The following is a 25,311-nucleotide window of genomic DNA, read 5'->3' on the forward strand; positions in this document are numbered from 1 at the left end:
CACCTATTAGTTTTCTCATTCCATTATACCTAGTGAAAATCTCTAAAAATCAACTAGTATATTTCTAATTCTAAATCCGTAAAAATCAACTGGTATAGCATAATGGTTGCAAACTATGTCTGGTCTGAATCTATTCAATTTAGTGAGCCATTCATTTCTAGGTGTGTTTTTAGTTTAAGGTGTGTTTTGTCTTACTAAAAACAAAGATATAAACATTCTTGAATATATACCCTTACTTATAAGTGCTTTTTCCCCTCATTATCAACCCTATCATAGGTTAAAGGTACACCTATTTGAAGATTTAAAGATATTGTATGTATGACTGCTTTTCAAAAAGGCTCTACCAATTCACATGTCCTGTAGCACTGAATGAACCTGGCAACAACAGATTTTCTGAATTTTTTCCATTTCTGCCAGTCTGACAGATGTGATACTCATTGTTGCTTTAACGTCATTTCCTGTCTGTGAGTTTGAGCACTTATTCACACATTTGTTGGCGATTCAGATGTGCTCTTCTGTGAACTTCTTACTCATATCTTTTAGCTTTTTCGATTGTTTTGCTTTCTCCCTTTCTGTTCAATTTGTTATCAGTCCTTTATTATCAAAATTAATTATCTGTCTCATCCCCCATTTTACAAATATTTTTCCAAACATCTATTAATTTAGTTTATGGTCACTTTAAAAATTTTCCTATACTCCCAACAGGCATGTCTTTTGAAGCAGCTAGATTTTAAAATCTGGTTAAGAGCCACTTATAGCCTATGGAAAATTTTTTTAAAACATATGAAAGACTGTCTTTCAGGAAACATTTCTATAGTTGGTTACTAGAGAAGTTTCTCTGAACATGTAGAGCACCCATACACTGAGAGAAAGAATTCCTATTCAACAAATGGTGCTGGGAGAACTGGATAACTACATGTAAAAGACTGAAACTGGACCCGCAACTTTCACCACTTATAAAAATTGACTCAAGATAGATAAAAGATTTAAATCTAAAGAATGAAACAATAAAAATCCTGGAAGAAAGTGTGGGAAAAACTCTTAAGGATGTTGGCCTAGAGAAAGAAGACTTCCGTGGCAACTGCAAGAACAACAAAAATAAACAAATGGGACTTAATTAAACTGAAAAGCTTCTGCACAGCTAAGGACACAACAATTAAAGCAAACAGACAACCTTCAGAATGGAAGAAGATATTTGTGTTATGAGTATGATAACTAGGATTTATAGAGAGCTCAAATTAATCAACAAATAAAAGAGCAAACAATCCCATCTACCACTGGGCAAAAAACATGAACAGAACCTTTTCTGAGGAAGACAGACAAGTGGCTAACAAACATATGAAAAAATGCTCATCCCTAATCAGAGAAATGCAAACCAAAACCACCCTGAGATATCAGCTAAACCCAGTAAGATTACCCCACATCACAAATCCCTAAGTTGCAGATACTGGCGTGGATGTGGAAAGAAGGGAACACTTTTATACTGTTTGTGGGACTGCAAACTAATACAGCCTCTTTGGAAAGAAGTATGGGGAATCCTCAAAGAACTCAAAATTCGATTTCTCATTTGACCCCACAATCCCACTTCTAGATATCTACTCAGAAGAAAACAAAATCATTTTATCATAAAGACATTTGCACTAGATTGTTTATCTCAAATCAGTTTACAATTGCCAAGATGTGGAAATAACCTAAATGCCCATCAACTCAGGAATAGATTAACAAGGTGTGGTGTATCTATATATACCATGGAATATTATTCAGCCATAAAAAGATGGCTACTTTATATCTTTTGTATTAACCTGGAGGTGAAACACATTCTTCTTAGTAAAGCATCACAAGAATGGAAAACCAAATATCTAATGTACTCAATACTAATATGAAGCCAGTAGACTTTCTAATTCACACCTACAAAGGTGAAAAACTCATTTCAAGTTGGGAGGAGGAGGAAGGAAGGAAAGAAGGGAAGAGAGGAGTCTGGGGTGCTCCACTTAATGGGCACGATGCAGTGGTACATGGCACACCTTTTGGGTGCTGGACACACTACAAGAGGGACTCTACCTAACAAATTCAAATATTGTGACCTGGTTGTCTGTACCCTCATATTAACCTGAAAAAATTTTTAGAAGTCTGTATTTATATGTGTATATACTATTATATACATGTGTACCTGTTAAAATTTAACTTACTACTAATGAGCTTTAGAGTAACAGCCTTAAAAATTGTATTATGGCTTCTTAAATTTACTACCATTAATGCTAACAATACCAGAATAGTTTGTGTAGTACTTATGAGATGCAAGAAGAAAAGGGATAGAAAATTATATTAAGCACAAGGTAAGCACCATACTATGGTTCAGATTGTTTATCCATTTAATTATTTTAATGAACACATGAGGTACTATTTTCATTACTTAAAATGAGAAAAACTGAAATTGACCAACTTACCACCCTCTCCCCCAAATAAGTTGTACCCTAAAAGAGATAAACCTAGCATTCACACCAAGCTTTATATCTTTGGTTATAAATTCTAAGCCTTTTCACTACTCCCTCTTCCCCGACTCCTGTTTTATTTGATGAGTGCCATGCAGAAGAAATAACAACCAGGAGGACATTTTGCATTCCACTTAAAAGGTTCTAAATAAGAAAGCAACAAAGACATTTATTAATCACCAATTTAAAGAAGTTTTTCCTACTTGAAAAACCCTAAACTAAGTAAATAAAATCACTTTTAGTTTGAGACTTGTAAGGAGATTCAACATAACGCTTTTCTAAATGATTTTCTCCAAAAAACCAAAATGTGATTCTACATAAAATTTTATTAGGCCATATCTATTATAAAAATATGGCTATTTGCAAATACCTTAATACAAATTGGGAGAAGGCAAGAGAAATAAGATTATCTGGTAAGTTAAAGTACTCAATTCCTTTTTACCATAGTTCTGATTACATGAAAATAATACACCATACAAATTTGTGTATCAAAAAAAGTAGACCATAGTCAGATACCATTTCACACCCACTAGGATGGCTAACTTCAAAAACCAGGTAATAATAAATGCTGAAAAGGATATGGAGAAACTAAAAAATGCATACACTGCTGATGAGAAAGTGTAAGGGTGCAGTGGGTAGATATCAGTTTGACAGTTCTTCCAAAAATTAAAGAGTTATCATACGACCGCACAATTTAATACATGTTTAAAATATATGTCCACAAAAGACTCAGATACACACATTTGTTTGTAGAAGCACCATTTATAATAGCCAAAAAGTAGAAACCACCCAAATGTCTGATGAATTATGTGACATACATCCATATAACGAAACATTACTTGGTAATAAAAAGGAACAAAGTGCTGTATGATAAAACCTTGACTATGCCTTAGAAACATTATGGCAAGTAAAAAGGTCTACTCACAAAGGCTACATATTATTTGATTCCATTTATATGAAATGTCCAGGATAGATAAATCCACAGAGAAACAAAGTAGGTTAGTGGTTGCTTAGGGACAGAGAGGATGAGTTAACCAAGGAGAAAAATCATCTGATCAGTGGTTCTCAACCTTCCTAATGCCCTGACCCTTTAATATAGTTCCTCATGTTGTGGTGACCCATAAAATTATTTTTGTTGCTACTTCATAACTGTAATTTTGCTACTGTTATGTATCGTGATGTAAATATCTGATATGCAGGATGTATTTTCATTGGTTGCAACCCACAGGTTGAGAACCGCTGCCTTAGATGATATAATACCCTAAAAACAAAATAAAGAAGCCCTCCTGACCCACAATGACACTGAGGCACACAGGATTCCAGTCTATCCGCCATCACCATCCCAAAATAGGGAGAAAAGCAGGGAGCTATTGGTAATACAATACCCACTGGATGGCTTTAATATCAAAACTCACTAGACACTTGCTAGTCAAAGTGTAACTCAAAGACCAGCAGCAATGTCATCACCGAGAAGCTTTCTACAAATAGGAATCTAAGACTCCACCCCAGACCTACTGAGCTGAATCTGCATTTAAAAAAAATTCCCAAATAATTCATGTGCACATTGAAGTTTGAAAAGGCCTAGTCCAGAGTGAAGAAACTGAAGATAAAAGAAAAACTGTAGGCAAGCAAAGAAAACAATATGAATTGTGAATCATTCTGTGAATCATTTGATTCTCTTTCATCAGAGTGCCATCTTTACAAAACAGAATTCATTGGTATGAAAGGCTTATGTGAGCAGGTTATCCAATCTTCTAGTGACCTCTTCTGGCTCATTTAAGAACCTAATTACAACCTAATGCACACAAGTTTCCTTTACAGTCCTCATGCCAAGAAATAAGCAATTATTGAGGACTGTGGTTTAGGCTCAAAGTGCTTTATAGAGTATTACATTTTCTGAGATGAAGAAACTAAGCTCACAGTTGAGTTAACTTGCCAAGAAAATGCAGCTAACAGAGACAGTGGAACTCATGTCTAACACCAAAGCCTTTGTTCTTTCTATTTTATCATACTGCTTCTCAAAAGGCTGAGAAATCTTATAAATCTACTTCTTAGAGATAAGGCAAAGAAAAGAGAAAATAAACAAATTTATGAAACTTGGGGAAAAAAAATGAAAGAATTTTTAGGTTAAACCACCTACTTAGATTTACTAAAGAAAAAAAGATAAATATGCTCATTACAACAGAGAATGGATAGGGAAACATGTCCTGAAAGAACTCAAGTACTAAAAAATTTGAATATTGATTACCTACTGCAAACCCTAAAAGGAAAACAAACAAAAAAAAGGAACATAATTTCCTTGTACCCCTTTCCCCTTCTTTTCCTAAACCTTCCATTTGTCGTGGCAATAGGTTAGTCCTATCATTTCTTTCTTCAATAAGACTTTTGGTTTCACTTTAAGCTCTTCATTCTAAATGCTATTACTTACCAAACACTTCTCTCATCTCAAAGCTAAACTACTATCACCTATACTGGCTCGGTGCCTGGGGCTCAAGTGGCTAAGGCGCCAGCCACATACACCTGAGCTGGCGGGTTCGAATCCAGCCCCGGCCTGCCAAACGATGATGGCTGCAACCAAAAAATAGCCGGGTATTATGGCGGACATCTGTGGTCTCAGTTACTTGGGAGGCTGAGGCAGGAGAATCACTTGAGCCCAGGAGTTGGAGGTTGCTGTGAGCTGTGATGCCACAGCACTCTATCCAGGGGGACAGTTTGAAGCTCTGTCTCAAAAAAAAAAAAAAAAAAAAAAAAAATCACCTATACTGGGCTTGGCGCCCATAGCACAGTGGTCAGGGTGCCTGCCAGCCACATATCCTGAGGGTCTGGGTTTGAACCCAGCCCAGGCCAACTAAACAACTGCAACAAAAAAAACAACTGGGCATTGTGGTGGTGCCTGTAGTCCCAGCTACTTGGGAGGCTAAGGCAAGAGAATCACTTAAGCCCAAGAGTTGGAAGTTGCTGTGAGCTGTGACATCACGGCACACTACCAAGGGTGACACAGGGAGACTCTGTCTCCAAAAAAAAAAAAAAAAAAAAAAAATCACCTATACTGGTCTCTTTGTCCACATCTTTGAATCCTATCTGAATACTACTGCCATTCTAATACCACTCAGTCTCTTTGGTGGTCCTTAAAAATGGGGAAGGAATTAGAATTTAGAAATTAAAAGTCCTTCAAGGTCTAAAGGTATAATGCATTGCTTTCATCCTGTCACTGTTCTATAATAGTTCCCTCTTGCCAATATCAATTTTAAATCTTGTGCCTTTACGATCAGATAGCTATCTGTGTTAGGAATCCCCAAGACTATCTTCAGGTTCAATGGTTCGCTAGGACTCATAGGAACACAGCTTACAGTTGTCCTTGCAGCTATAACTCATTACAGTGAAAGGATACAAAGCAGAATCAGCAGAGGGAAAAGCACAAGCAGAGGAAACCAGGAGTAAGAGCCCAAGAAACCTTTCCCAGTGGAGTCACACAGGACACATTTAATTCCTCTAGCAACGTGTGCGCTACTGTCTCCTAGGGAGGCTGACTAGAGACTCGGTGTCCAATTTTTTTAATTAAAAAAATTTTTTTTGAGACAGAGTCTCACTTGTCACCTGTGGTGGAGTGCCCTAGCGTCACAGCTCATAGCAACTTCAAACTCTTGGGTTCAAGCAACTCTCTTGTCTCAGCCTCCCGAGTAGCTGGGACTACAGGTGCCTGCCACAAGGCCCAGCTATTTTTAGAGACAGGATCTCACTCTGGCTTAGGCAGTCTTGAACCTGTGAGCTCAAGCAATCCACCTGCCTCGGCCTCCCAGAGTGTTAGGATTACAGGTGTGAGCCACCTCGCCTGGCTAGCTTCCAAATTTTTTTAATGGAGGCTGGTCACAGAGGCAGCTTCTGTCTACCATGTAACAAAATTCCAGTTTCCCATAAGGAAAATAGTTGTTCAGCTTACTGTCTGTACAATAAGCCACTCATGTCAAGAGAATGGTGGAAACTCTCCCAAAATCTGAGCTCCCAGTTAACAGCCAAGAGCCAACAATGCAAGCAAGGCTTCTTAAGGACAGTAGTCTCAGCCTGCGTTGTTAACTCTTTCTGCACAACACTATGCCTACAATCACTATTCTATTTAGGCCTTTTAACCTAACCAGAATTCTGTTACTTTTATTTTCTATTTGTCCAAATAGAATCCTGGAAGACCTCTTCTCTTCCATAATGCTTTGCCAAATTCTCCAACCAATTCTCTTTCCTTTCTCTGAACTCCTATTTTAACTTTTTTTAAAATTGAGACAGAGTTTCACTCTGTTGCTCTCGGTAGAGTGCACTGGCATCTCAACTCACAGCAATCTCAAACTCTGGGGCTCAAATGATTCTCTTGCCTCAGCCTCTGGAGTAGCTGGGACTCTAGGTGCCTCCCACAATGCTTGGCTAGTTTTATATTTTTAGGAGACGGGGTCTCACTCTTGCTCAGGCTGGTCTCAAACTCCTGAGCTCAGGCGACCCACCTGCCTTGGCCTCACAGAGCGCTGGGATTACAGGTATGAGCCACCCCACCCAGCCCTCATTTCACTTTTGTTGTAGCATTAACACTTGTTCATTCTAGAGCATAAGCTCCTAGTGTGTGAAAATTATAGTTGATTTCTCTTCTACTACAGTACCTAGTCAGCTCTGAACAAGATGCGGGCTCTCAAAAACTCATAACCGGGTATGTAACAAAATCTGCTCCAAAATAGACATGTGTTCAGGACAGAGGGGTGGGAGAACCACAGAATTCAATCAGATATAACCGTAATGCAAGCTTCAATTCTCTGCTGTGAACCTACTGGGAATTCAAGCTATGTGTACATTACTTTCCAGGTATAGTTCAAGATATAAATGCCAAAAACAAAATTAAAAAAAAAAAAAAAAAAAACTCCACTAGCATCTGGACATATTCTACTATTTCAAAATTTAATACTTATTCAGCAAATACATCAAAGAGAGGTTTTTTAGCTACCAGGGTATTTAATGGGGTATTGTTTTTAATAATAGAAAAAAAATCAAACAAAACATCCAATAGAAAAATAAATTGAACTATAACATATTCATATAAAAGAATACTTTTCGAGTTCAAGATGGCGGCCGAGTAACAGCTTCTTTGCAACTGGGCACGGTGAGATTGGGAAGAGAAGACTCCGGGCATCTCTGCCTGGTTGGATCTGCCCAGAAACATACCTTTGGGAACACAGGGAGACAACGAGAGGTTTCTGGACCCAACGAGGAGGATAAAAACAGTGGAGAACTAGCAAGTGGTGGGTATGTTTGTTTGGTGGGATGCTGCCTGCAGCTGTTAACTACAGCAACAGTGAGATTGTAGTCAGGAAAGGCCTTCCTTACCTGTGGGCTGTTTTGTTTCTTTTGTTTTTTTCTGGACTTGGGCACTTGATTGAACTTCCTTAGGAGATCCTGGGCAAGAGCATGGAGGACTCTGAGTGTTGTCCAGGGCCCGGGACTGAGCCATTGAGCCAGAAGGGAGCTAATATTGTTCAGATGTGGGCCGCCTGCACAGCCACTGTGGGAGAACTGCCCCTGCAGGCTGCCATCCTCAGGGTCACAGCACGAGGATCAGCCAGGAGATCTTGGGCGAGTAACCTAGTGACTGAGCAGCCCAAAGGCTGGGACTGAGACGCTGGGGTAGAGCAGAGATCTCAGTGTTTTACAGCCATGGCCCTCAGGGACATAGAGTGAGACTGGTTTTGGTGCATTAGAAAAGCGGGCAGCCACTTCAGGAGAGATCCCAGAGACAAGAGCTTTCCTGGGAAAGCCTCTGTTTAGCCAAGGATAACAGTTTAAAGTGTCTTTTAAGTGGGCTGAGGAGACATTTAGCCTCTCAAGCTTGTGGGGTTTGAGAAATCAGCAGAGGCTTCCAGTCTCCATCTCATACAGCTGTATCAGCATTGTGATTAACATCTCATACCCCAGAAGATCACCTGTTGCCTAGACAGTATTCAACAAGATACATATACTGTTTTGTTTTTTTGGTTTTGGGTTTTTTTCTTTAACTTCAAAATTTTCCCTCCAGATTTTTTTTTTCTTTTCCTTCCTTTTTTCTAGTTTAAATACAATTTCCCATTGTTGCTTTCATTAACAATTAGAACTTCATTTTTGCTTGTGTTTTCGCCCCTATTATTTAGTTTTCCCCCCAATTTTATCCCATAGGAGTTTCTGTTTGTTTGGTTTGGTTTGATTTATAGTATTTTTGTCTTTCCTCTTTACTTGGTGGAGGTGGGGTACTATGTCTGAATAGGCCAGCAAAGAGCTGCTGACCTCAAGAGAACCAGCCAACCCAGGACCCCAGAGGCTGGGGGGTTTTAAGGTTGGGTCAAAAGTACCCTACTATACACCTGTATTACTCCTGTCTCCCTCTTTCTGAGCCTCTCTTCTTTTTTTCAACATTCCCTTTTACTCACCCACTTCTCCTTGCCTCTTTTTCTTTCTTTTTTAAATCTTTTTTTCCCCTCTTACTCTTCAATCTTTTCATCCTTCTGGTCCTGTACCAAAAGGATTCATCAAAACTTTAGGCCAGAGGCACAGTAACTTAAAGAGCTAGAGGAAGTGAAAGGAAAATTAGGGAAAGGAAACAGATAAAAGAAAACACTCATGAGGAAGAATCAGCAGAAACATCCTGGTAACATGAAAAACCAGTCTAGAGCAATCCCCCTAAGGGACCGTGAGGTAGCTACAGCAGAGGATTCCACCTATAAAGAAATGTTAGAAATGACAGAGGGGAATTTAAAATACAGATGATGAAAACAATGAAGGAAATTGCTGAGAAAATAGAAAATAATCAAAAGGAAATCCAAAAACAGAATCAAATAAGAGATGAACGATATGAACAATACAGAAAGGATATAGCAGAGCTGAAGGAACTGAAGCAGTCAATTAGGGAATTTAAAGATGCAATAAAAGTATCAACAACAGATTAGATTATGCAGAAGAAAGAATCTCAGAGGTAGAGAACAAAGCTCTTGAGATAACTCAGATAGTTAAAGAGGTAGAAAAGAAGAGAGAGAAAGCAGAACATTCACTGACAGCATTATGGGACTTTATGAAGCAAACATAGGAGTTATAAGTATCCCAAGAGAGAAAGAAGAATGCCCCAGAGAATATTATAAATGAACATTCCCCAATTATAACCAAAGATTCTGACACACTCCTTTCAGAGGGATATCAGACCCCAGGTTACCTCAATTCTAACAGAGCTTCTCCAAGACACATTGTGATGAACCTGTCCAAAATCAAGACAAAAGACAAAATTTTGCAAGCTACCAGGAGTAAACACCAACTGATCTACAGAGGCAAATCCATCAGAGTGATGGCAGACTTCTCTAATGAAACTTTTCAAACCAGAAGACAATGGTCATCTACCTTTAATCTACTTAAACAGAACAATTTCCAGCCCAGAATTCTATAACCCACTAAGCTAAGCTTTTAAAATGGAGAAATCAAATCTTTTACTGATATGCAAACATTGAGGAAATTTGCCACAACAAGACCAGCTCTACTGGAAATACTTCTACCTATTCTATACACTGACCATCACAATGTACCACCAGCGAAGTAAGCACCAAGAAATTAAAGGACAGAACCTAGGCTCCACAATGATGCAAAAGATAAAACTAAGCAATGGACTTTCACAAAATAAGATGAATAGAATGCTACCACACTTATCAGATATTTCAATAAATGTTGTTAATGGGGTGGCACCTCTGGCTCAAAGGAGTAGGGCGCAGGCCCCATATACTGGAGGTGCAGGGTTCAAACCCACACCCAGCCAAAAAACTGGGGAAAAAAAAAAAAAAAGTTAATGGCTTAAACTCTCCACTGAAGAGGCACAGATTGGCTGATTGGATTAAAAAAACAAGCCATCCATTTGCTGTTTGCAGGAAACACACTTAGTCTCAAAAGACAAATTAAAGCTCAAAGTCAGGGTTGGAAGACAATTTTTCAGGCAAACACAATCCATAAGAAAAGAGGGGTTGCAATCTTATTTTCAGGCATACATGGATTTAAAGCAACTAAAGTAAAAAAGACAAAGATAGTCACTTCATATTGGTCAAGGGAAACATACAACAAGAAGACGTTTCAATTCTAAATATTTATGCACCCAACTTAAATGCTCCCAGTTTCTTGAAACAGACCTTACTTAGTCTGAGCAATATGATATCCAATAACAGGGATTAACATTCCCCTCACAGAGCCTCTAAACAGATATTAAACAAAGATATATGAGGCCTAAAATGAGATCCTAGAACAACTATGCTTGATAAACATATATCGAGAACTCCATCCTAAAGATAAAGAATATACATTCTTCTCATTGCCCCATGGAACATTATTCAAAATTGATTAGAACACAAAACAAACCTCGACCGAATCAAAAGAATTGAAATTTTACCTTGCATCTTTTCAGACCACAAGGCACTAAAGGTGGAATTCAACTCCAACAAAACATTCAACCCTACACAAAGGCATGGAAATTAAACAACCTTATGCTGAATAATAGAGGGGTGCAGGAAGAAATAAAAAAGATCATTAATTTCTTTGAGCACAACAATGAAGACACAAGCTACCAAAACCTGTGCGATACAGCAAAAGCAGTCCTGAGAGGAAATTTATCGCTTTAGGAGCCTACATTCAAAAAACAGAAAGAGAGAGCATCAACAAACTCACAAGCCATCTTACAGAACTGGAAAAAGAAGAACAATCTAAGCCTAAACCCAGCAGAAAAGAAATATACAAAATTAAATCAGAGATTAATGAAATTGAAAACAAAAGAATCATTCAGAAAATTAATGAAACAAGGAGTTGGCTTTTTGAAAAAATAAAATTGATAAACCTTTGGCCAGACTTACTAGAAATAAAAAAGTAAAATCTCTAATAACCTCAATCAGAAATGATAAAGGGGAAATAACAACAGATGCCACACAGATATAAGAGATTATCTCTGAATATTACCAGAAACTCTATGCCCAGAAATTTGACAATGTGAAGGAAATGGATCAATATTTGTGATCATACCCTCTCTCTAGACTTAGGAAAAAATAGATCTCCTGAAAAGGCCACTTTCAACCATAAGATCAAAGAAACAATTAAAACTCTCCCAACAAAAAAATGCCCTGGTCCAGAAGGCTTCACACCAGAATTCTATCAAACCTTCAAAGAAGACCTTATTCCCATACTGCAGAAATTATTCCAAAAAATTGAGGAGGAAGGAATCTTCCCCAACACGTTGCACAAAGCAAATATCACCCTGATACCAAAACCAGGAAAAGACCCAACTAAAAAGGAGAACTTCAGACCTATTTCACTAATGAATATAGATGCAAAAATTCTCAACAAAATCCTAGCCAATAGATTACAGCTTCTCATCAAAAAGTCATACATGGGGGGGGAGCGGGAGGAGATGAGTGAAAGGAGGGTGTATTGGTGGGACCACACCTACGGTGCATCTGACAAGGGTACATGTGAAACTTATTAAATGTAGAATGTAAATGTCTCAACATAATAACTAAGAAAATGCCAGGAAGGCTATGTTAACCAGTGTGATGAAAATATGTCAAATAGTATATAAAACCAGTATATGGTACCCCATGATTGCATTTATGTACACAGCTATGATTTAATAATAAGTAAATAAATAAGAGAGAGACAGAGAATAAAAAAATCCAGTCTAAACACTTTCAATTAAAAAAAAAAAAAGTCATACATCATGATCAAGTAGGTTTCATCCCAGGGATGCAAAGCTGGTTTAACATACGCAAATCCATAAATGTAATTCACCATATCAACAGAAGCAAAAAAAAGACCATATGATCCTCTCTATAGATACAGAAAAAGCATTTGATAAAATCCAGCATCCTTTTCTAATTAGAACACTGAAGAGTATAGACACAGGTGTCACATTTCTTAAACTGATCAAAGCTATCTATGACAAACCCAAGTTAATATCTTACTGAATTTTTCCACTTAGAATAGGAACCAGACAAAGTTTGTCTTCTGTCACCATTACTATTTAACACAGTGCTAGAAGTTCTAACCAATACAATTAGGCAAGACAAGAAATAAAGGGCATCCTAAGGGGAGTAGGAGAGGTCAAACTCTCCCTCTTTGCTGATGATATGATCTTATACTTAGAGAACCCCAAAGAAACTCAACCACAAGACTCCTGGAAGTCATCAAAAAATACAGTAATGTCTCAGGATATAAAATAAATGTCCACAAGTCACCTTTGTATACACCAATAACAGCCAAGATGAGAAGCTAATTAAGGACATAACTCCCTTCATCATAGTCCCAAATAAAACGAAATATTTAGGAATATACCTAACAAAAGAGGTGAAGGACCTCTATAAAGAAAATTATGAAATCCTAAGAAAGGAAATAGCAGAGGACATTAACAAATGGAAGAACATATCATGTTCATGGCTGGGAAGAATCAATGTCTATACTTCCCAAAGCAATCTTCTGATTCAACGCCATTCCTATTAAAGTACCAACATCATACTTTCAAGACTTGGAAAAAAGGATTCTGCATTTTGTTTGGAACCAGAAAAAACCCCATATAGCTAGGCAGTTCTTAGTAATAAAAATAAAGCCGGGGCATCAGCCTACCAAATTTTAGGCTGTACTACAAGGCTGTAGTGGTCAAGACAACATGGTACTGGCACAAAAATAGAGACATAGACATTTGGAATTGAACAGAAAACCAGGAAATGAAACAAACTTATAACTACCTAATCTTCAATAAACCAAACAAGAACATACACTGGGGGAAAGACTCCCTATTCAATAAATGGTGCTGGGAGAATTGGATATCTATATGTAAAAGACTGAAACTGGACCCACACCTTTCACCACTCCCAAAAATTGATTCAAGATGGATAAAGGACTTAAATTTAAGGCATGAAACAATAAAAATCCTCAAAGAAAGCATAGGAAAAACACTGGAAGATATCCGCCTGGGGAAAGACTTATGAAGAAGACTGTCATGGCAATTGTAATAACAACAAAAATAAATAAATGGGACTTAATTAAACTGAAAAGCTTCTGTACAGCTAAGGAGACCACAACCAAAGCAACTAGACAACCTACACATTGGGAAAGGATATTTGCATATTTTGAATCAGACAAAAGCTGAATGACTAGATTTAAAGAAAACTTAATCTACAAAAAAGCCAATAATCCCATATATATGTCAATGGGGAAGAGAGATGAACAGAACCTTCTCTCAAGAAGACAGACGAATGGCTAGCAAACATATGAAAAAATGCTCATCATCCTTAATTATCAGAGAAATGCAAATCAAAACTACCCTGAGATATCATCTAACCCCAAAGAGAATGACCCACATCACAAAATCTCAAAACTGCACATGCTGGCGTGGCTATAGAGAGAAAGGAACACTTTCACACTGCTGGTGAGACTGTAAGCTAATACAACCTTTTTGGAAGGAAGTATGGAGAAACCTCAAAGAACTCAAGCTAGACCTCCCGTTTGATCCTGCAATCCCCTTACTGGGCATCTATCCAGAAGGAAAAAACCCTTTTATCATAAGGACACTTGTACTATACTGTTTTTTGCAGCTCAATTTATAATCACCAAAATGTGGAAATAGCCTAAATGACCTCCAACTCAGGAATGGATTAACAAGCTGTGGTACGTGTATACCATTAAAAAAAATGGAGACTTTACAGCATTTGTATTAACCTAGATGGAAATGGAACACATTATTCTCAGTAAAGCATCACAAAAATGGAGATGCATGAATCCTATGTATTCAATCTTGATTTGAGGACAATTAATGACAATTAATGACACAGTGGGGGTGGGGAAAGGGGAGAGCAGAGAGAGAAAAGGAGGGAGGGAGTGGAGAAAAGGAAGAGCAGAGAAAGGGAAGAAGGAAGGGGGGTTGGGGTCTCAGTGTGTGACACATCTTGTACCCTCAATGAATCATCAATAAAAAAAATGGCCAAGCACACTAAAAAAAAAAAAAACTATTCATTTATATATATATATATATTTTTTTTTTTAAGAGACAGAGTCTCATTTTTATCGCCCTCGGTAGAGTGCTGTGGCGTCACACAGCTCACAGCAACCTCCAACTCTTGGGTGTAGGATAATATTTAGAAATAAACTGGGCTTAGGTGATTCTCTTGTTTCAGCCTCCCAATTAGCTGGGACTACAGGTACCCGCCAGAACACCCGGCTATTTTCTGTTGCAGTTTGGCTGGGGCCGGGTTCAAACCCACCACCCTCGGTATATGGGGCCGGTGCCCTATGCACTGAGCCACAGGCGCCACTCTATTCATTGATTCAAAATACAGAAATATATATGCATTGATTCAACAAATACTTATGCATTTATGTTTGTAACAGATCGCTGCTTTTAATCACAAAACAATTTAGATATCTTATGTAAAAATAATTATCTATATATGGAGAAACAGTAAAAATATATATTAAAATGTTAACAGTGGTTATCTCTGTGAAATTAAGGATTATTTCTGAATTTTTGGTTAACATTTAAAATTTTTTCCACAATGAACATGGATTATTTTTGTAATGTTATTCATTAAAGATATATCTACTATCAAATATGGTAAAAATCTATTAGAGTACTACATTACATGGACTTGCATGTCCATGAATCAACTCATGTCCCTTGAGACTTAATACTTCGTAAGAGACACAGCCTTTTAAGTATTAGATCTATTTCTTAATTCTAGCATTCATAAACAAGTTGTTACTTTCTACCTGGCCTCAACATTTCAATAGGCAGTGAAAGGTAGTAGACTTAAGAACAAATTTTTATGTCACATACAGAGGATCATGCCTGTAATCCTAGTACTCTGGGAATCCAAGGCAGGAGGACTGCTTGAGCTCAGGAGGTCAAGACCAAGCTGAACAAGAACAAGAACCTATCTCTACTAAAAATAAAAAAATTAGCTAAGTATGGTGAAGCACACCTGTGGCCCCAGCTACATGAGAGGCTGACGCAGGAGAAACACTTTAGCACAGGAATCTGAGGTTGCAATGAGCTAGGCTGATGCCACTGCACTCCACCCAGGGGTGACAAATGGAAGTTTTTCTCTATTTTCTGAGCCAAGACTCTGCCTCAAAAATAAGATAACAACACTTGGGGGACTGAGGCAGGTGGACTGCCTGAGCTCACAGGTTTGAGACCAGCCTGAGCCAGAGCAAGACCCCGTCTCTAAAAAATAGCTGGGTGTTGTGGTGGAATGCCTGTAGTTCTAGCTACTCGGGAGGCTGAGGCAAGAGGATCACTTGAGCCCAAGAGTTTGAGGTTGCTGTGAGCTAAGATGTCATGGCATTGTACTGAGGGTGACGAAGTAAGACTCTGTCTTAAAAAAATAAATAAATAAAATAGGAGAATAGGTTTTTAGTTCTCATCATCTAACTAGCTCATAAAGTATCTTGAAGAAAGTAATTTACTATGATTTCATAGAGCAACTGCATGAAAGAAAGGATTTTTTTTTTTTTTTAAGACAGAGTTTCACCATCACCCTTGGTAGAGTACTGTAGCGTCACAGCTCACGGTAACCTCAAACTCTTGGGTTTAAGCGATTCTCTTGCCTCAGCCTCCCAAGTTGCTGGGACTACAAGCACCTGCCAAAACACCCAGCTATTTTTTGTTGCAGTTGTTATTGTTGTTTAGCTGGCCTGGGCTGGATTCAAACCCGTCAGCCTCAGTGTATGTGGCTGGCGCAGTAACCACTGTGCTACAGGCGCCAAGCTGAAAGAAAGAATTTTGATGATAATCTCAAGGACTGAAGGCTCTCAGCCACCAAGTTTACCTGTGAACATTAATTCAATGGCCCAAATCATTTTATTTCAATAGACATTCATAATTTTTATCCATATGTATATCACTAGTGATTGCAAGTTTAAGAGCAGCAAAAAAAAACCTTCACACCCAACTTGATGGCTACCCAGGAAAAGAATACTCTTAACTTAGGACATGCTCTTACCTTAGTAGAAAGGTGATCCTCATATTGCTGTTGAGTAACAAATTTTTTATAACATACCACACAAGCAAAAGAACTGAAGAAAGGTCCATGCAATGTAATTGTTGGATCACACGGAGAGTGATCAAACCTGCTCAGAAGAGAGAGGTAATATAAGAAAAATCTGCATTCCAGGGGAAAAACTATGTTGTTTCAATTGTGAAGCTAAACACATAAATACATGCAGAATGTTACACTTTTCTTTTTTTTGTGTTTTTTTTTTTTGGTAGAGACAGAGTCTCGTTGTACCACCCTTGGGTAGGGTGCCGTGGCGTCACATGGCTCACAGCAACCTCTAACTCTTGGGCTTATGCAATTCTCTTGCCTCAGCCTCCCGAGTAGCTGGGACTACAAGCGCCCGGCTATTTTTTTGTTGCAGTTTGGCCGGGGCTGGGTTTGAACCCACCACCCTCGGCATATGGGGCTGGCGCCCTACTCACTGAGCCACAGGCGCCGCCCAGAATGTTACACTTTTCTACTTGAAAATTAAATAATGTTCTTCATCTTTAAGACATATCAAGTGGCTCCTGTATACTAGGTAACGCCCTCAGATGATGATAACCAGTTAGCTGAAGATCCCGTTGGAGAACAACCTAAGCAAGAGCAAGACCCTGTCTGTACTGAAAATAGAAAAACTAGCCAGGTACAGTGGCAGGCATCTATAGTCCCAGCTAATTGGGAGGCTGAAGCAGATCACTTGAGCTCAGGAGTTTGAAGTTGCAGTGAGCTATGATAGTTATCACTGTACTCCAGCCTGGGTGAAAGAGTGAGATTCTGTTTCAAAAAAATAAAAATACTTGCAATCCAACAAAATCAATTTAGGAGTTTCTTGCGAAGCTAGTAAAGCTTCCAGTTTGAAAAATATAAGCCCATCATCTTTTACTTTTTGCTTTGGTTACCCTAAGTCTCATAAATAAACTTAAATGAACCACTGTAATAATAATCTCACATTAATTTCTGGCACACCTCTATTACCTATGAATGGCTTTTAAATCCTTTTAATTTTCATCTTACCCATTATAGTGAGACATCTGGAAAAGACAATGGCTTAGAGAGCCAAACTGTCCAGTTCTCATCTTTTAGCTGTTATTATAAAGGGAGACGATGGGGGAAAGAGTGTTTAATACCTTTAAAACCACATTCCCTTGATATCCACTGTCTTAAGCTCTACTATTTGAAAACTCAATAAATTGACAAAATGGATTTCATAAATAAAATTTTTCTTTATTATTAATTTTGCTTACATTGACTTGCCTTAAGCCTTTATTTTGTAATGCCATATTAGCTTTCTTCAGACTAGACCAAATTATGTTAAGTGCTCTATTGAAATTTATATTTATAGGCTACATCTCTCTAAAACTGATCCAACTGAACTTCAATGTAAAAAATCTATTCAGAATTTTATGAAATAGACTAGGAGAAAACACATACTTAAAAACCATACTCAAAGAAAAAAGAATATCACCTATAATCCTAGCACTCTAGGAGGCTGAAGCAGGAAGATCTCTAGAACTCAGGAGTTCAAGACCAGCCTGAACAATAGTGAGACCCCTTCTCTACTAAAAATGGAAAAAAGTAGCCAGGTGATGTGGCAGGTGCCTGTAGTCCCAGCTACTTGGGAGGCTTAGGCAGCAGGATCACTTGAACCCTGAAGTTTGAGGTTGCTAAGTTAGGCTGACATCATGGCACTCACGCTAGCCTTGGGCAAGCAAGTAAGAGTCTCCAAAAAAAAAAAAAAAAAAACAAAAGACAGAATATCATTAGAAATTTGTGACTTCACCAAACCTTCTAGGAAACTTAAGAAATGTAAATTAGGGCGGCGCCTGTGGCTCAGTCAGTAGGGCGCCAGCCCCATATACCGAGGGTGGCGAGTTCAAACCCGGCCCTGGCCAAACTGCAACCAAAAAATAGCCGGGCGTTGTGGCGGGCACCTGTAGTCCCAGCTACTGGGGAGGCTGAGGCAAGAGAATCGCTCAAGCCCAGGAGTTGGAGGTTGCTGTGAGCTGTGTGAGGCCACGGCACTCTACCGAGGGCCATAAAGTGAGACTCTGTCTCTACAAAAAAAAAAAAAAAAGAAATGTAAATTAGAAATAATTATATCATAAAAAACCTATTCGAGTCTGGAATACATATAATGCTATAATAATAATGACAGAGAGGTATCTTGCTTGCAGCATCCACTGTTCTGAATATCCTACTTACCTTTTCAAATGTCCTAAGAGAAGGTGGCCATTGTCAAATTCCTTGTTACAATGCATTATAGGACATAAAATTGGCTTCCCAGATACCACCGTTGGGCCTCCTCTTCGGAATGAATTTTTTGTTCCAGAATTAATTGTGCCTGTTTTGAGTCCTGCGTCATTACAATATAAACTCTTAAGTTTCTGCAGTTATTTCATAGTCAAAATTATGACAAAATAATGAAAATTATGATATAGCATAACTTGAATGGTCCTAATTGTTTATAGCCTCTCATAAATGATGTTAATAATCTAAAAGTAATAGTTATTTGTTTTGACCCCCCTCAAAATGCCCTTAACATCTCCAAGTAGCATTCTCAGGAAAAAATCCATTTCCTTTAGTTCAACAGCCAAAAAATGTTAAAATGCTTTAGAAAGTCAAGGCCCTACTCCATTCATTTCATTTGTATGAATTAGCAAAGATTTTCTAATCCTTAGTCTCTTTAAAACATGTTAAGTGTATTATTATAAGGCTTAGTTATATTATAGAGGGTCTGGGCTCCATGAAAATTATGTTTAGAAAATTATGTTAAATATTGTAACTGGGGTGGAGAAGGCAGGTGATGGGGAGGAGGATAAGAATGTTACTTTCTGAGAAATCCAGCCACTGAGATCAATTGGCTCCAATCTGGACTTCAAGTAATGCAGGTGTCAGTAAGAACAGACTTATAGAACACAAAGCAGAGATTCACTTATTGTTGATAGCTTTCCTCTTTTTATTTATTCTACTTTGTCCCTTTAAATAGCCGATTAGAAAGTTCATCAGTTTGCGGGCGGCGCCTGTGGCTCAGTGAGTAGGGCGCCGGCCCCATATGCCGAGGGTGGCGGGTTCAAGCCCAGCCCCGGCCAAACTGCAACAAAAAAATAGCCGGGCGTTGTGGCGGGCGCCTGTAGTCCCAGCTGCTCGGGAGGCTGAGGCAAGAGAATCGCGTAAGCCCAAGAGTTAGAGGTTGCTGTGAGCCGTGTGACGCCACGGCACTCTACCCGAGGGCGGTACAGTGAGACTCTGTCTCTACAAAAAAAAAAAAAAAAAAAGAAAAAAAAAAAAAGAAAGTTCATCAGTTTGCCCACCAAACTTCTCTTAATTAATCTCTCTTCATCATGATCTTCATCTCTTTCTTTATAATCCTGGTCTTAAAAATCACAAAACTCTTATAAACTAATCCCTCTGGCCAAATTTTGTTCTCAGGGAAATTCCCAATACATGACACATGATGGAAAATATATAGGGTTATGCTGCATAAAAAACAATGGCCAGTATTCTGATACACAGTTGGATTACTATTTCTCTTTTGTAATAATAGAGAGACCCTGTCTCAAACAAAGCAAAAAAATCCAACTGGGTATTTATCTTTATGGCAGTTTCTACAAAGCCCCTGAGCATTTAACTAGAATAGCATTGTTCTCTTAACATAATCTAGTTTTAAAATACCCAAATGGTTATATAGGCTTAAGGTTTTAACCATTTTTCCTCTGTGTTAGTCTTTATGGGGGAATATTTCTACCAAACTGTCCAAATGTTTATAAATGCATTCTGACAACAAGTAATGGACAGCATAATATTAACCATACCTTAGTATTAAGAAGGCACTGAATGAAAATACATTTGTTTATCTTTTTTAATGCAGCAATCAGAATTATGACAATTTTTATAACTGTCCATCCACATTCCAGATGTCTGCCATTAGGACCTTTACTTAGCTAGAAATAAAGGCTCTGGATAAAAATAAAGTTGGAAAAAATCCCTTGAAAGAAAGTAAGGCTTCCCTATTGAAAGGCCTTAAAAAAGGCCTATTTAAATACAGATGTTTAGGGGTGGCACCTGTGGCCCAAAGAATGGGGCGCCAGCCCCATATACCAGAGGTGGTGGGTTCAAGCCCGGCCTTGGCCTAAACTGCAAAAAATAAAAACAAAAAAACAAAGACCAAAAAAAAAAAAATACAGATGTTTAAAGAACTTTTTTCCCCTAAATAGTATAGAAAGCATTGCTTTAAAATTACTGAGTTTTCAAATTTATGCAAACTGGCTCAAGTGTAAAGATCCATAAAGAATAGATCGATTATAAAGTACTTAAAAGTACTTCTAATCAAAGAAATGAATTATAGTAGTGAGTACTTACTTTGAGGTGAATTGAGTCCTTTATTGCTATTGAGAAGTAGAATCTCACTTTTTATAATTAAAGAGAACAATGACCTGACTCCTGTTTTTTCCCAACTATACTCCTTTAAAAAATATCAGAAATCTCTAAAGCCCATTTATGGAATAGCACCATACCTAATACAGCCCAGTACTAGAGTAGCTGTTTAAGCAAAAGCTCCTAAACTATTTTTACACTGCTTCAGGAACCAAGCAAGAAGCTGAGCCCATCACAAAAAAGAACATAACTACAAACCTCAACTCCAGGCTCAAAATCTTTAGCCATCAATGAGCCAGGTATGACCTGAAGACATACAAAATACCAAGTCCTACGAGTACAATAAAGATACACCTAAATAACGCATTTGTTCCCACTTGACCTCTCAGGAATATACATAGAGAGATGTTCGAGAGTTTAATTTACAATGCATTAAAATATTCTGACAACCTGGAGGCCAGGGATTAGGTCTAAAGGGCATATTACAACCATTATATGTAGGACTTGAAAGTGTCAGACGCATGAGATAAACAATTTTTAGAATAAACATCTTATAGATGATAAAGCTTTATAGTTCTAGCCCATTTTCCTATCCACCTAGGGATCTTCTCAAAACTACAGATGAATCTCTGGAGATGAGAAGGCTTACCCATCTGTTTAAAACATCCTAGGTGATTCTGATACAGAGAAGGTGAAACTACTAAGCTAGTCATTAACACTAAGAACTGAATAAACATTGAGGTATTTTTTAAATACTATAAGCTTTAAAAGAATACCCCGAGAGGCAAAATTGTTTACCACATTTTCTATGTATCTTTTGCCAAAGTAGATCTGGAATGCCACAGTATTCTTTTGTTTAACTGAGTAGCAGTCTCATGTAGAACCTAAATTCCACGCTTTCTTTCTGTGTTCGTTATTGCAAATATTTATAGCACACCCCTATAGAATATTCAGCCAACATTTATTGAGCATTTCTAAGCTGGAGACTCTTTTAAGAAATTGACACAACAAAGGATTAGTAGGATTTGGTCTCTGTCCCCAAGGTATATACAGTCTAGTGGAAGAGACAAACATATAAACAGACCAATCTAACATATTAAGGTAAACACTGTATTAAAAAAATGAATGAAGAAGTACTATGAGATCAAAGGTAGCTGGGTAACCAAATTTACATAGCATAAATAAATCTAGATAGGCTTATTGCAGAAGCTGATGTGATATACAACATATATTGGTGATATTAACTTACCAATCTCTTAGTGCTTTATTGAGTACTATCTATGGGCCATGTATTTACCCACAGTAAGAAAAAAAGAGAAGAAAGTATTTAAAAGGAGGGGAGGTGGGTAGAAGTTTGCAAGTAAGCAGACTGAGAGATAAGGAGGAAGTATAGTTTAAGAAAGTGGCCAAATGTCAAAAAATCTATTGTATTATGTTAGGTATCAAATGGGATGAACTGCTAAATACCAATAAATATACATTATTAGAATTCTTTTGTAAGTAGAAATTGATGCTATTCAAGGGGAAAGCCCCTTGAAAATTAACTTTAAAACACAAGATTTCTAGGTTCAACAAAGGTAAGCATTCCATGCATAGATATTTCTGATGACTTCCTGCAAGCAAACCTTCTGCTAGATTAAATCCACAGCTGAGGTATCTGTGGACATCCTAAGCCTTTAAGGTCTCAGTAGATATTCTATAAGACAGGCTAATAAAAGTTGCCACAGTGGGGCTCTCATACTACCTCTTGAAAATTCCACCAAATTATAGGGTCAGGGGAGAAAGTTACACAGGAACTCTACTAGGAATCTCAGGTCTGCAAAGAATTAATAATGAATAAACTACCCAATGCTTTAGACAATCTCCTCTGAGGACATCTACAAAGGCTGCATTGACAAAAAAAAAGTAAACACTAATCATCTAGATATCAGTTTAAATTCCATTTCCTTAGCAAAACCTTTCCTGACTGTATATAACCTATTAGACATGCTCCTGTAGACACATATACTAGTTCACACAGTAAGTATTAAATACATGAATGAACAAATGATAGCTAATGAGCTCAGGGCTGACTTATGTTGTTTATACTCAAATATATGTGGGATAAAGAAGGAAGACAATTAGTAAAGTAGGCCATTATAAAACAAGCCATTATGAGGTGGTATTAGATCATTGAAACTAAATTTCAACACCTTATATGCTTATTAGCAACTGAATAAAACAGATATACTTTCCGCATTTAGGCTCTGGGAAAGCTCAGTAACCTTAATGTAGTCTCTAAAGAGTACCTGGCATTTTTAGCCATTGGTCCACACATAGTCTTGCTGCTTCTGTATCAGAATGTCCTCGAATAAATTCCAATTCTTGTAACCCATGAGCATGCTGAAAATCTATTTTCTCCTAGAGGTATTAAGAAAAACTAAATTAACTTATGATTACTATGCTGGTTTCCTTGAGAAAAGGATTTTGACAAATCAGCGATCAGAAAATACTGATTACTCTTTCTCTCCACAACTCCACATCTAGTAATCTATGCCAAAGAAATACATCAAAATAAAAATTCATGGTCTAAGATGAGATCTCAATGTTATTTGCACAAAGTTCAGTACAACCTACATCTCTACAATAAGTATTGTTTAAGTAAATTATGGTATGTATAACTGATGGCAGTCATTGGAAACACCAAAATTTTTCCATGATGTGAGAACATACTTTTGATACCAAATAGGTCACCAAATTGTATTAAACAAACAAAGCAAAATAAAACAAAGAATAATTTAAATTTATATGTTTACAGAGAGAAAAAAAGGCTAAAAATAAACACAATTTATATTGCACATGAACTTTATATCCACTCTATATATTAAATGTTATTAATGGCTACCTCTGGGAATGGAAATGTAAAAGATTTTTTCATTTTTAGACTTTATATATATTTTTAAATTTTCCTAATGCAGTCTAAAATATACAGAAGGACCCCAATAAATATTTGTTCAGTGAATAATATTAAAAGCAAACATTCATTGTCACTTAATATTTGCCAGTATAAAGCATTTGTTGCTATCTAGATCGAGAGTTGGCAAACTGTTCCACAAAGGGCTAGATAACACATACTTCAGGCTTTGCATGCCCTACACTCTCTGCAACTACTCAGTTGTGCTGTTGAAGTGTGAGAATAGTCACAGACAACATATACAAATGAGCATGGCAGTATAATAAATCTTTATTTACAACAGGTAACTGGCCAATGCCAACCACTGAACTGATGCTCTGCTATAAGCCTAAATCTTTCCAGTTAAATTACTCAAAAAACAATTTGTGTACTCTCTAATCATGCTGCATATAAGAATTATATGGTAACCAACACTTACCACTGTTTTAAAAAGACTTCAAATTTAATTCTCACAATAACTCTAAGACAGGATTATTACTATTCCTATCTTATGATTAAAAAAACAACTGAGGTACAAACAGGCGGAATTAATTGCCCAAGGATATGTAACAATGCCAGAATCCAAACTCTGGCAATTTGATTCTAGAAATCATGCACTGTATAAGTATATCACACTGTCTGTCAAAAAGATTTACATGTATATGTATATGATAAGTATTTACAGAGCCAAAAACGCTAGATTTGTAAGAAATAGGCCAGAATAATGCATAGCCAAGGTAGTAATGTAATAAGACTTTCTATTAGGAAGGGTAAGTGGGGAAAAAAGTGTGGATTAAGATTTTAATTTGAAGAAAATCTACACATTCTTCAAAGTACTGGCATCAAATACTACTTCTCAAGTATGTTATATGCATTATATAATTTTTTTTAATTCTCCATAATCAAACTAGATATGCATTAACATGCTGACTTTAACAGAAAATTTATAAGGATGAGGCCAGGTGTGGTGTGGCTCACGCCTGTAATCCCAGCACTCTGGGAAACTGAGGAACGTGGATTGTCTGCGTTCATGAGTTGGAGACCAGCCTGAGCCAGAAGGAGACCTTATCTCTAAAAATAGCTGGGTATTAGGGCAGGTGCCTGTAGTCCCAGCTATTAAGGAGGCTGAGGCAAGAGAATCACTTGAGCCCAAGAGTTTGAGGTTGCTGTGAGCTAGGATGCCATAGCACGGTGGAGGACAACATGAGACTCTTCTCAAAAAAAAAAAAAAAAAAAAAATTTTTTTAAAGGATCCTTTCACATAGGACTTTTGAAGCCCTAAAGTGCTACCATGCACTTTGAGTTTCTGTATGTAGAGTGTGCAGTAAACCAATTTCATAACTACTCAAATGTTTTTTTTTTTTCTAAGTGTATCCCTATAGGATTAGTGTTCTGAATAACATGTTTAGGAAACAAATAGTATAATCAAGCTTACCCAGATTTGGCAATAGCCCCTCACAGG

General features: G+C 37.5%; 1 protein-coding gene across 3 annotated transcripts in view; it reads right to left on the reverse strand.

The window, feature by feature from the left end:
* ZNF451 (zinc finger protein 451) overlaps window positions 1–25,311 on the reverse strand; it is an 87,653-nt gene that overhangs the window by 28,078 nt on the left and 34,264 nt on the right. For 2 of the 3 annotated variants that reach the window (XM_053600940.1, XM_053600939.1), the window contains exons 5-7: window positions 23,206–23,317; window positions 18,746–18,896; window positions 16,508–16,634 (exon numbers count right to left, since the gene is read on the reverse strand). In XM_053600940.1, the coding sequence (XP_053456915.1) occupies window positions 16,508–16,634; window positions 18,746–18,896; window positions 23,206–23,317 (390 nt within the window). The remainder of the gene's footprint in view (window positions 1–16,507; window positions 16,635–18,745; window positions 18,897–23,205; window positions 23,318–25,311) is intronic. The other variant, XM_053600941.1, reaches the window with a different exon arrangement.

This window comes from Nycticebus coucang, chromosome 9 (genome assembly GCF_027406575.1).
Source record: "Nycticebus coucang isolate mNycCou1 chromosome 9, mNycCou1.pri, whole genome shotgun sequence".
Classification (NCBI taxonomy): Eukaryota; Metazoa; Chordata; class Mammalia; order Primates; family Lorisidae; genus Nycticebus; species Nycticebus coucang.